The sequence below is a fragment of the Eleginops maclovinus genome, chromosome 11, assembly GCF_036324505.1.
Source record: "Eleginops maclovinus isolate JMC-PN-2008 ecotype Puerto Natales chromosome 11, JC_Emac_rtc_rv5, whole genome shotgun sequence".
In the NCBI taxonomy this organism is placed as follows: Eukaryota; Metazoa; Chordata; class Actinopteri; order Perciformes; family Eleginopidae; genus Eleginops; species Eleginops maclovinus.
In genome coordinates, this window is record NC_086359.1 from 13,674,045 (window position 1) to 13,688,174 (window position 14,130).

The 14,130-nt window shown below is 39.6% G+C and overlaps 1 protein-coding gene across 5 annotated transcripts in view; it reads right to left on the reverse strand.

The window, feature by feature from the left end:
• The window catches only part of rapgef6 (Rap guanine nucleotide exchange factor (GEF) 6), a 136,381-nt gene that overhangs the window by 39,153 nt on the left and 83,098 nt on the right, over nt 1–14,130 (reverse strand). For all 5 annotated transcript variants that reach the window (XM_063894934.1, XM_063894933.1, XM_063894935.1 and 2 more), the window contains 3 exons: nt 8,682–8,813; nt 4,030–4,210; nt 1,917–2,053 (listed from right to left, as the gene is read on the reverse strand). In XM_063894934.1, coding sequence (XP_063751004.1) covers nt 1,917–2,053; nt 4,030–4,210; nt 8,682–8,813 — 450 coding nt within the window. The remainder of the gene's footprint in view (nt 1–1,916; nt 2,054–4,029; nt 4,211–8,681; nt 8,814–14,130) is intronic.

The window sequence follows — 14,130 nt, forward strand, 5'->3', positions numbered from 1 at the left end:
TTCTCAACCTGCAAATCTCCAATTCTCTCGGTGCTTCTCTGTTTCTCTTTATTCCAGTGAGCTGCTCACTCTCCTTATTTCTCAGCAGCGGTAAAATGTTATTCAAACTAAAAGAAACGTTGTCCCTGTTGCCATAAAATATCTAAATCAGTAAAGACGGCTTCTTTTCTTTGAAGCGATCTACCTCAGCACACATCACGTCATATCTACTTATTTAACCTTCATCCAGCCCTCACTGTCCTGCACCTTCATATACTTTTATTGTAGCTTCTATTGTGTTATTAATATATAAATGTCCTTTCATGTAACTTGTCTTTATATGATATTATGTGTATTAGCATTAGGCAGATCTTTCACATGGAAACCAACGACCTCCTCTCACACAAAACTTTAAGTATGTTATTTTCTAAAAAGGTGGGGTAAGGTAATAAACCCCATAGAGTATGAAACACAAGATACCTGAAGAGGCTATTTCCATTAAACATACTTGAGTTTATATCATGAATAGTTAATGCAGCATGTAAGCCTTTATTTTCTCAGGCTCCTTGTTTATCAAATACAATGGGGATTAAAGAAACTTAAGTTGATTTTGCCCACTCCCTGCATGTTTTCCTCCTTTCTGTTCTCTGTAGTTCTTCTTACTGTATTTATTTTTATTACACTACTTTAGATAATTTTTTCTTTCCCTCGCCCTTCCTCGCTCAGTGATCAGAGTAGAGTTAATCTGTGAGAGGAGCCAAGTGCCTCTCTTTGACCTTCAACACAGGTCCACAGAGACGCACTGAGTGGAGAGGACCTGTTCATCAAATGACTCGACACAGACAGTATGGAGGCACACTTTACCATGCACACAGCCTTTTCGTGTGTGTGTGTGTGTGTGTGTGTGTGTGTGTGTGTGTGTGTGTGTGTGTGTGTGTGTGTGTGTGTGTGTGTGGGGTTCTGTCCTGCTGACGTGGATTCCCTTTCTTCCTGGAGCAGTTCATCGCCATTTATCACGCTGACGTTCCTAACGCTGCTGTGTGTAACCGAACAGCCGTGACAGAGCTGCCGTTTCTCCGCCATGTAACTTCACTAATTAGCTGTGTAGCAGCTCAAGTGATTGACGGGGGTTTTACTCTGCAGTGACTTTGCACATACCACTTTCTGTAGAAGAATTAGCTTTGGATAGACTGGAAAATGGCGACGATTGGTTTATCTCTACTCACACATCAGCACCTGTATGCTCTAAGTGTTTTTATGTTCTGCTTCTGACATCCTTTCTATATTTGATATTTTACAAAGTATGCATGTTCACTAGGGGTTGGAATCACCTATCACGATAATTAAGCCACGATGGTATTGCAATTCTACGATATGCTAAGCATTACGATATGATATATTGCGATATGGCACATTTCTGATTCCTGCCAATCCCACTGACTTTACCCATGGCCAAGAACGCACAACAAAAAGCTCAGTACCATCTAGTGGACTGAAAAAGCAATTGTTAATAAAAGCTTTAATTTGGATTTGCAATATGAATAGTTTATATAATAAAATATCGGTACTTGGTGTCCGTGTATCGATACAATATCGCCACGCAAAGTATCGCGATACTATGCTGTATCGATTATTTTCCCAACCCCTAATGTTCACCTAGCTTTCATACTACAACTACCTTATTGATTGTTGTTTTGTTTTTTTGTGTCAAACAGACATACTTTGCACAAGATAAATACCTTACAAGATATTGATCTAAGTGGGACATGCAGCAAAAAAACCCAGTTAAATAAAACAATATAATATTCTATTCTTAAAGCCTTAAAGTCAGTGCATCTTTTTAATGCTTTCTCCAAATTATACAAGGCCCCTTTACAGTTCGATACATTTCTATTCACAAACACATGTATGTGTAAATGATATTAGTTCATTCCTACCTCCTTTTTGTCTTGCAGGATGACTGTGCCCGCCTGCTCCACCACCTCAAACACCATCACGCTGCACAGGTCTCTCCGCACAGACATGGTCATGTTGGCGAAGGCAGGCAGCTGATGCATGAACTCCAGTAGTTGCTCTATTTGCCACAAAGAGGATAAAAGGAGGGAGAAGAAAGCAGTTGAAGATAAAACATAAAGTCTTGTAATACATGTAAAGAACATGTATTGATGTAACTGGTGTATCCTGAGTGTTTTTGCTTCTCAGGTGTGTGGGTAACACTCATAGGTTGTTACCATTGACTAACAGCAGCATTTCTAAAACAAATGATTGACTTTGAAATGGCCCCTACTGCATTTAGACATACAGTACATCACCTGTCAATTCAAGTAAAATACAAAATGTCAAATTGTAGTCTTAGGGCATCAGAAATCTAGTCACACATCAGTATATTGGATCATCTTATGTATGTATAATAAAAGTATAAACATTTTCCTCAAAATCCGAACCACCTTTACCCTTCCAAACATCATAACAATACACACACAGATCACAGGGTCTCTTAATAATGATACGACCAGGAGCAGTGCATGCTATTACTGCTAAGGCTTTTCATGCCTAATGAGGAAACTTTCACACCGTGTTCCTTCCCTACAGATCGTCTCTCCACCCCCTCCTCCACTGTGTCTGAGAACAGAGTGACCCAGCTCCAACCTGCACACTGTGAGCCTGGCTGAGCAGCTTCCTTTTATTCCCCCTGTTGTTATCGCCCCAATCATTTCCTCTTCTTTACTTTGCTCTTCCAAAAACCTGGGTCATAGTAATTGAGGTAATTTTGAATATTTTTAAACAGTGCCATATGGTTGTATGTTTAAAATTGTGACCAAAATTAAAGATTCTATTAAATGAAGTATGTGCTGAATGTTATCATTGGAAACTATGCTGTGGAAATCATCAGAATAAAGCCACACATCTCACATCTGACTAAAGGCTTCTGTTTGAATATAGATCCTGGCAAAATCCATCAGCAGAGTGTTATTAATCAGGCAGTAATGGAATCTATAAGGTTGTAATCCCATTATAAATATTTAATGGCGGGTTTTCAGGATCGGTGAAGTACGGCTCACCAATGTTTTTTGGCTTGCGACCCCTCATAAAAGGCTATGTCCTCATGCTACCCCTGATTAGTTTTATGTGCTTATAACTTGTGATATTTAACATTAACAGAAGGCAAGGGATAGAAGACATTGTTCAAATTTAAACCTATTTTTAGTTAGAGGACATTTTATTTTGCCTAAATATTCTCTTAACCATCTGGCTATATCCAGCATGCCCCTTTTGATAGTCGTCAGAAAATAACTCTATTCAGGACTGAAAGACGTTAGGTTCTCTTGATAAAATAAACAACACATGTGTAATACATTGCAAAACTAGCATTATTTTAAAAAATAGATCATATTATATAAGAGTATATAGTATTATACTGTTTGCAAACATCTTTAAAATGACATCCTGTACTCAAGTGAACTTTATTTTGGTAGAAAAATTTATCTTTTTATTGATATTTTCTGATTTCCCTGAACTCCTAAAGTTGTTCCATCTGAATGAGCGGAGTGAAAGGTGAGGACCATGAGAAGGCCAGCCTCCCAGTGCGCACTCAGCAGGCCGGGCCTTTACAACTCCTCTCATCTCTCTCATGTGGTCACCTTCTCCCACAGGACCCCCCCGCTGGGTCCCGCTAATGAGGTCGACTCTCTGATTGCCTACTTAAAAATACACAGTGGAAGGGCACCTGTGTTTAGAGACCACTGAGAGGGCCGCGTTTGTGAAAGGGGGGAGTTGTGCATCTCCTCTACGCTTATTGAATGATACATGATGTCTGTCAGGACTGTATGTGAAGTACAAAGTCTAAAAATAGTAACTGACAGTCCTGTAAGTGTTTCAAGAGACAAGCAGGCATATTCTGTATGAGTGCCTAATTTCAATGAGATTTGAAGTGTACTATTCAATGGTTCATTGTAGGCGAGAGAGATGAATACACTTTACAAGCTGCTTTAAAATTCAAGATAACATTAAAGGTTATTACAAAGACCAAACAAGCAGAGTCAGACTCACCAATGTCGTCATCGTTGCGGTCTGCTGGCTCTTTTTCCAGACACTCTCGGACCAAGTCCCGCCCTACAAGAGTGTCTGACGCTCTCTCCAGGTCCTCATCTTCCTCCTCCTCTTCCTCGCTGTCCACTGCAGCCTCTGGAAGTCCAGACAGGTCCACATCTCCCAGCTCGCTCTCTGTCGCCTGCAGATAAAAAAAGACAGAAGGTTGGTAACAACGACAGGAGGAAGAGGTCTGTGTTCACCTAACTCAAGAAAAAAGTACTGTATGTACCGTATTATGTGTTAACTACGGAAAACTGCATCTCTTGGATTTTCACTAAGTAACAACTGTGGATTATGCTTTTTTTGCTTAGGATTTAACAAGCTCAACTCAAAATAGATAGCTGAAGCTAAAATTCCAGCAATTATTTGACTATATAATTAATATTGTAGAAGTAATGTGTACCAATTCAATTGAACACCCAGATCTTGATGTGCACGAGTTAAATTCTGCACTGTGTTATTCCAACACAACGATATTCCAACATGGTGAATAAGGGATTGAAAACCACACTAAAAATAGGTTGAAGCATAATAAGGACTATTCCACAACAGTACATACATTGGCACACAAAATGAATAAAATGTATTTAATTATTGGGATATGAAAGGTGCACAAGTCCACCAAATATTGTAAGAAACAGTTAAATGCACAATATATTTGATATTAGCAACTAGGATGTCAGTTATGGAATAAACGGTTTATCGTCTTTAAAATGTCTTTCATTGTGTATACAATATCAAGCATTCAAATACCCTGGATTATCCAAATACCTTGAAAAGCTTGATTACATTTCTTCTTTGTTTTATAATGATTCTGTGATATATCATTAAAAAAAAAAAAACCTGAGGAATAACCTTGGAATGAGCAGCTGTACCTGTGACCCTGGGCTAAAATCCTGACACCAATTCCCAAACTGGAAAACGGAGGCAAACAGCCAAATATTTAAATCCAGCAGTAATAATTCATATTCACCCTATTTCCAGTATGTGCTGCAGACAGATGGTTGGCAGGCTATGGCTCTAAAGGGGCAATGGTGGCTTTCAGGTCAGGTGGGGATTGAACCACCGACCTAGAGGTGGAAGGGGGAACTCCCTGTTGTACTGCCAGCGTTGCAGGCCATCTGTTAACTCTAGCAGGTAGGCCTGAAAGCTAATAGAGTTGTATAGGATAATAGAGCCTAATTTGTTCCCGTCTATGTCCATTCTTAAAATCAATCATTTTATTCTTAGTTAGTGGATTAAATGTGCTCATAACTGGGAAACAAGCGCTGCAGTCTACATGCCTTAGTTAAGATGTACTTTTTGTGGATTAACAATCTCCATAAACCTGTTACAGGGGTTAAGGCAAAAGAGAGTTAGCCTAAAAGTTTGATTTCACCAGGGAAAAGAAACTTGTGAGAAGTTTGAAGTCATTGATTTCTAAGTGGAATGAAGATGGAAAAGTGAACTTGCTGCCCTTCACAATACAGGATGAACTCCCAAATCTACAATAGAATCCAGCTCTTGGCTTCTTTTAAGAATTGGTATCTTGCCAATAGGTTTTAAAGGATTCTCTGAAGGCAGGGATATTAAGCTAACAAGCCATCCCGAGTTTTCTATTTAGAGGACATATACAAAACACATCAGCTACTGAATTCTGCCCCATGTACATTCATTTCAGCCTAATATTTTTGAAATGTAAGAACAGCAAGCAAGAAAATACACTCATGTCAAAAATGTGAATCCCGGTTTTCTTTGCCTTTTAATTTTAAATGACTAACATATTGAAAGTGAATGTAAATGTAGGGTTTAATTAATTGGACTATCGGAAACAAAAGCAGCTCCAATGTAAATTACACTAACTAAGTGTGTCCTACAAATTGTCCCAAGGATTAAACCTATTTTTTTTACTTTTCCATCACCACTGATTTATTCCTAGAGGCTAAACGTGCAGCAATAGTTGTTTTATATTCCCCAACAAAACACTCCATATTGTCAAACAGAGGCTGTTGTAGAAGATGTATAAATCCTGTGTGCTGTGCTGATATCCCTGAGACAATAACATCTCGCCTTTCCTCTTGCCCTCTGCTGCTGACATATCTTTCAGGGCTTTTGGGAGTCTGGTTCATTCAGAATGCAGGATGTGCCCTTTCAGTCCAATTCCCCTGGTCTTAGACTGAGTTTGAGCAAGGAGGACAGTTCTTAAAGTCGAGGGACATCAGAGCTGCCCAAGAAACCCTACGTTCTACAGTGCTGTGGCAGATTACCAGAAAGTGGAAAAAAGGAGAGGAAAAACATAGAAAATAATAGTGCCATGTGGGAGGAATAGAGAATAATAGGAGAAATACAGGTTACTGTCTGGAGAGAAGAAGGGAAAGGGCAGAGGTATGGGGAGTGGGAACAGGAGGAGGAAGATCGAGTTGAAAAGTCTTGAGTTGGAGTGAAGTGGACGATTGTGAGTCAGCTTAAGGTAAGGGAGATAGTGGAAAACAGAGGAACCCATGACCAAAACAGTCCTGACAGATGAGAACCAGGACTGACTGGAGGGTCAGCGCTTCAAGACAGCTGTAAACAAACACAGAGACGGGTCAACGACAAAGCTGATGGGATCAGATCCGTGTGATAAATATCTAATCTCAGGTTGAATAGATCAGGTCTCTGTGTTAAACGTCTGACCCAGGTTGACCTAACTTACATCAATCTGCCAACACTCACAGACAGCCAGAGGAAGGAGGACAGGTAGTGGCAGAAAAGGAGGTTAGAATATCTGAATTATGTCACTTTAAGTCGGTTTTCCATTGAGAGCACATGTGAAAAGTCTGACACTAACCCTTTCTATTATTCATCAGCTCCTTGCACTGTTACTTCTAGGTCACCAGTTATTCATAGAACCTTTCCTTTTTAACCGCATCACCATGAGATGTTGAGGCTTATTTACGTACTAAGGACTTGCTCCCGGTCAAAAAACAGTCACACTTTGGTTGTCTTGATGTATAAAAAGGATTCCACCAAGGTTTTGCACAGGTACAATCAAAGAAAACATGTTTGGGCTCATCCCTAATTTATTTTAAGGTGTTTCTCTGTCAAGGTGCAAAACATTCTCCAGGACAATATGGATATGTATCAAATTGCTGCTGCAACTACCTTATCGGTGCTGACCAAAAAGGAAAGAATCATCCCTGGATTTAAAAGGAGTAAAATCTCTGGCGCTGTTTAATTGGACACACACAGAGGGTGAGAGAGAACACAGCCAGGTCAAGATTGAAAATCCTCCACCACACACAGATGATGCTAAACTTCCCTACATTGTGGACGAAAGTAGCAGAAACGCTCAGCTATTTGTAGGCCTGCCAAAACCTTTGTCCTTTGTTCCATCATTTTTTGTTAGTGTGTTCATTTTCTTGGTGATTGTGATGTTTATAGTGTATCTGAGATAAATTAAACCTATATTCTCTAATCAGGATATTAGCGTGATAACAAACAAACCTGCTCATTAGCTTTACGGCCAGAGGCACCCATTGATCAAAGCTGCTCATTAACTTATAACTAGCTCTTTAGTTTGTACCTAATGGACTTCACCAGTTCCCCTGATGAAAGCCTACAATGCTAACAAGTTGGTGTCAAAAGGGGAACCCCTCCTAACCCACACATGCATAAACAAACATTTAAAAAAGAAACAAAAAAATGCAGCACCCTGTTAAGGACTGAGTGTCAAGGCTGAAGTGTAATATCAAAAGGTTCTTGGATTTGTTACGACTGTCTGTGTAAAGAGAGGAGATTAGGAGGTTTGAGGGATTAAAATGATGAGATGACAGCCTTGTCATGTACCCTTTTATAGATTATTGGTTCACGGCCATTTAAATACCCTACTCTTGAGAGAAGCATTTCAATTCAAAAGCACACTGAGCTATTGAATGCTCCGAAATGTCAAGTAAAGGTGAGGCTCATACAAGAGGAGCGAGCAAAATATGAAGAGCTCGCAGTCTGTCAATAATACCTTTGTACATTTAACACTTAAACCGGACAATTATAACATGTAACCATGTTATACGCTTGCTAGTGTGCTGAAATTACAAACAACCAACAGTGAGAAGCAAAAGGGTCGGAGACACAACACTAACAAAACTGATTTTAAGTAACAATGTTAAATGTTTACGTGTTTTCAGTACAATTGGTAGTTTGAGGTGGCATGGATGTTTGCAAAAAGCCACAATCTGATAAGAAAGTAAATGGACCTGGATTACAGACATTCCCATTGCAAAACACTTCATTTTGAGAATTAAGTCCAATAACCACTGCAGAAGTGATGCACTAGATGTCACACTCATTCAATTTACCTGCCACGCCATATCTGTTATAAACCCAGCTACACTGACACTGTCACACTTCCTATACATGCAGCCAGCTATACACAGATCTGAAAAGGTTAGGTTAATTTCCTGCATGTGACCTTTCATCCGCAGCAGGAAGTACAGAGGAACACCAGGATGCTCAACTGATGTGCAATAATTAGTGAGATACAGATGATTACAGGGAGGGAGGGCACAATAAATGTCTTATTGGTATGAACAAACAAAACGGAAAAACCTAAAAACTAAGAGGCTTTTTTAATTGAACAATGAAGTTCCCACCTGGTAAATATCTGATAGACTGCTACTCCCCGAGTCACTGGCGATGCTGCATCCTGATTGGCTGGGGGCCATGTGCATCACCTGCTGATGGGCATGGTCTGTTAGGTGCATCTTATTGAGGTCCGCAGGAAGCTGTTAAGACGGACAGGAAGTGGAACAGAGACAGAAGGAGAAAACAGAGAAACTTAGTTTAATAAAGATAACATATACAACATACTTTATATCGGAACAAGCAAGAAAACACATTCTGTCGCACACACACACACACACACACACACACACACACACACACACACACACACACACACACACACACACACACACACACACACACACACACACACACACACACACACACACACACACACACACACACACACACACACACACACACACACACACACACACACACACACACACACACACACACACACACAGGTGTTTCATTAGCTTGAAAGCCAAGCTGGTTTGGCACTGTTTGACACGTTATACCCCAACATAAATTAACACAAAGAGGATGAAGGTGAAGACGCTTCAGACGGCTGTGAATTACAGCATAATATATTTCATTTCTGATGGACAGAGGAAGGTTGGAGGTTTGAGGTTTTATATGTTTGTAGTGACCTTATTAAAACCCTGAGCAGTAAATACTCCCTCTGCCTGACTTATTAGGATGCGATGACCAGCTTTGTTTTATGCAAATAGCTTACAGTTAATATGTGCACACGGAACACACCATCAAATAGATATTACAAGTTTACTGAAAGTCATTTAGAGCCAGATGCAAAGCACACAAATACACATCCATTGCCAGTTTAACACCTAAATAAGAAACTGGACAATGCTATTAGGATTCTCCAGATACACAGCACAGGACATCTCGTAGAAATAGTGTAATACAAAACCCAATTCCTCTGATGAAGCCACAAATAAACCTCTAGGAAACTAGGGTTAGCCTGACGAAAGTCTGACTTCAGCAGAGACTACCAAGACTACCAAGCAGGTACAACAACAGTCAAGGAAAGGTTTTACTACCAAATGTATCAATCACCCTAACCCTAACCCAGAACTGGTCTACCAATACACAATAGATAATGATGGAACGAAAACTAAATAAAGAGGTATTTCAACAAGGAAAGAAGGATCCTAAAAATAGGACTGATAACAAAGCAAAGCAGGTGGGTTTTATCTCTTATACAAGGTGAACCAGTGTACTTGTGTTGTGCCCCTAAGAATAAAGGGTATTGCTTTAGGTCTTACCAGTTTGGATCTGGGCAGTGTCAGGGTGAGAGAAGAAGTCCGCCTACGACACCGGGCAAACCTACAGCACATTTCATCCATCGCCACATCAGACGGTGCTTGGCATCAGAACACCCACATGAACACTCACAGCAACAATATCACATCCACACCAAGCCAAACCGAATCTTGGCAGCTAGCTGAGGCTGCGAGGAAGCGCAGTGCCAACATGCAATATTAAAGACGTGGAGTCTTGGGGTGCTGCCCCCTCAGTACTCTCTTCTTATAGGCCTGTTCTACTGTACGACCCCATGAACACTTAACCCCCCACTCCCCTGTTCCTCAAACCCACAGGGAAACACTGTACTGAGGGGCGGAGTTTAAGAAGTCCAGTGGCTTGTTCTTAATGTGTGCCATATTAAAGCGGAGCATTCAACGTAATGCATTAGTGTACACTGGATTTTCACACAAGCTTTTCAATAATTTCAAATTGAGTTCTTTTAGACCTGTCTTTCACAATTGTATTCATGTTTTATTGGGACCTTTTCTTAATGTGTGGACCCCAGGAATTAGCATCTATGATAGCTGAAGCTAATGGGGTTAACCTAAAATAAACAAATGAATCACCATATATCCCATAGTAAACCATTATTTTAAGTATTCAAAGTAGCATTGTCTTTGATGATTTACTTTGACTTATTTACAAGACCAAATATATGACTTTTTTCAGTACCTGAGTCTAGAACAAGAGCACTACACATTCACTCACCTATAATCTGAAAATGCTTCACCCTTATCAACAGTAAGTTTAGCATTAATACGCTTTAAATATGAACATATCTGCTGCTTTGTCCACCACAATACGCTTTAATAATGGTGTATAAACTTAAATACTAACACATTTTGAGTCCCCCTGTGTTTCTCTGTATCACATAGTGATTTAAAACTATTAAAGACTTTAACAGTACTATTGCAATTTGAACATGTTCCACTGCAACATTAACGTACACCTACTGACTCGCAGATCTCTGGCATTAGTTTTGGTTTGACTAAGTATTTAAGTGATATCCATTTCCCATTAGGTTACGGCAGTGTAATGAATTGTGTGTTTCACTTATTGAACCGCAGGCAACACCTTATCCCAGGCTGTTATTGACTACATCACACAAGTAGAATTCCCTACACTTGTCTCTAATAGATGCTGTTGACCAACACTCTTCACTACTGGTTTGTTGTGTTTGTGTGTGAATTACAAGAGACAGAAAAAACTAAACGAGAGGGGGGGACAGAGAGTGATTGCTAATTTCTTCACAGGTAAACACATATTGATTTCTGCATGATGGAGCAGCGATGATGAAGCTCCTACCCTGCATCCATTTAACATTCACTTGAATCCACATAGAGAGAGACTGAAATTAATGTGTCAATTTGTGGAGTCGGTCAGCGCTCAGGAAAAAGAAACACACACAAAGGGGTACTGAAAGGATAAACAACATGGGATATAATTAAACTACTAGGGCTTCTTCTCCCTAAGACCATAGAAATCATTGGAAATTCAGACGTGACATTTTGGCTGTGGTTGCTGAAACATATTCGCTAACCAAAGAGGAAGAGGCTATTTGAGCGATAGTGGACAAGTTTGACATTTTGGCAACTACACTCAAGCCATTTTCAAGCATATAAACTGTAACATCATTGGCTCCATGCAGCTGATGAAGCATCGGCTTTTTGTCATTCAGACAGGTGGTGACTTTTACGTTAATGTTCCTAATGGCTTCATTCAGATACAACAGCAGACTAATGGAAAGAACGTGGAGCTCATGCAACATTTGGCGCCTCGAGACGAAGCAAAGAGAGACAGAACGGAAAATGGAGCTCAAAACGCCAGGGAGAGAAGTGTTTCCTGTTCTCTCACAGGCTGCATCACTGATGGATTTTAAAACTTTTGTTCAATCTTTGGTTCACTCATGCTTGTTTCAATTTCATTTTCTAAATGAGAAAGAGACTTATGGATAAGATTAGGATTAAGAATGGGAAATGATGTTCGTTTAAATTGTGTTTTTAGAAGTACCAGGGATGAAATAGGGCAAGGTTGGAATAAGAAAGATGGTTGAGGGAGTGATGGGAGTAGACAATAATTGTAGTGGTCTCGCGACTCCCATTCACACCACAGACTTAATCATGCTCTAATCCTCCTCTTCCCACTCCCAGCGGGCTGAGGAGTGGGGGGGAAGGGGAGTGCACAGTGGCGTGGGGGTTTAGGGGGGTTCTCCCATTCTCCTCATGCATTAAGGATGAGAGTTAGGAGATGAAATATAAATGTTCCTTCAGCTGTGCAATTATATCATGTCAACGAAAGGGCACAACCATGGCGGGATTGAGCAGCAGTAAATGTTTGGTCGTATTCAAACAGAGATATGAACTCTCTGGTAATAGGAATCAGAAAGATTAAATCAAAAGAAGACGCAGAAGCCAAAGAGGAAGAAAATCCACAAAGAAAAGCCTTGAGCGGCCAGAAGGACATCAAGTGTTTATCTTTACGCTCGGTGGCTTAAACATGAATTAAGTGCTACTGTTGTTTCCAAAATAAACCACTGGTAGGGTTTTTCCAATACTTAGTAATGTATCATTGTCAATGATACATTTTGTGATGTATTTGCTCATTCAGTAATCATAAAACTTAAACTTAAACAGTAAAATAACTTGTGGTTAGAATTCAATGAAATGAGCCTATATATCGGGGGCAAAAAAATCATTATCATCACTCATTTTTAGGATTTCAATATTTTGTCTTATACTGACAAGTTAACAGTGTCCTTTAGTTCCTAGTTCAAATAGGATCCTTCCCTCCACCTATATCAATAATGGTGAAAGTATCCAGCATACAAAGGGTCACTAAAGTTTTTGAGTAATTACTGTATATGACATTTGTTTTTCTGTAGATTGACTCAAGACCCTGAAAGCACAACAAAGCAGTTAAACATATTAGGGAGGTTTCTTCTTTGTCCTTCTTCTACAAAAAAACCTTACTCTGTTTCACTTATTGCATCTAATTTTAACAATGAGATTAACTAGCCGTGGGCCTGAGTGCTCTGTTCCCCCCATTTCCTCAGTGATGAAATGGGCTATAAAGCTCAGACTGGCCATTTGGCTACACAGACAAGAACCCGGGCTTCCCATAGGCATTTTAGTGGTGGCTAATCTTTGCTACATTGTAGCTCAATACCAGAGAGATGTTTGGGAATGGTTTTAGGAAACCTTGAATACCATAATGGATAAAGCCTTGTCTGTAAGCATTACAGTCTAGAATTGGTTGGTTAAAACCACACTATTAAAACCCATTATCAAACAGGGCTGCTTTTTCACCTTGAATTTACATTAATTATCAGTTAATGGTTTTCTGACCCAATATTGTTAAAGCCCTGGCTTCATTAGGATGCAGAGATACCATCTAATGACTTAATGTTGGTATACACCTGAGACTTCACTAAACCACTGCTAATCAGAGAAAGAGAGACATCTACAGAGACAAAAGCCTAGACAATTACAGAGACAGAGAGCAGTTAATGGAGGAGGATAAGTAAAAAGATTTATCAAGAGAGATGGTGCATGACGGAGATGTACATACCAACATACAGAGGAGACAAAAAGGAGTTGAAGAAAGAACGTGAACAACACATTAAGATGAGCAATAGAGAGGACAAATGGCTTGTCTAAGTAATTAAAGAAAATGTGATGAGGCTGATGAATCCTGATGAGGGTGATAATCAAAGTGGGATCAACAAACAATGACACAAACAAAGTTCTATGAATATTCAAAGACAGAGTTATTGCATTTGGTAAGAGAAAAACAATATGACAGGATCATATAGAAAGAAGCATTGTTTAGTGTCTGTGAAAAAGGCTTGCTGAAGTGTTGTTAAGCAAGACAATGTGAAGGTTCTGCATTGAGGAATCATAGTTTTAGCTTATTACTAAATTACAATGGTAAGAATGACATAAATAAGTTAGCAGATATAAGTGTATTCATGTGGCCCTATGTTAACAAATCCAGAGAGGGGCAAAAACCACATATACAGAAACGGAGCTCCTGCATTAAAGATCAATTTAAAGCACATTTAACTGTCCTGGTTGAACCAAAAACACACAAAACTTAATTCACTCCTATAACACCCAAGCATCCTAAAAAATTAAACTATGCTATATACTG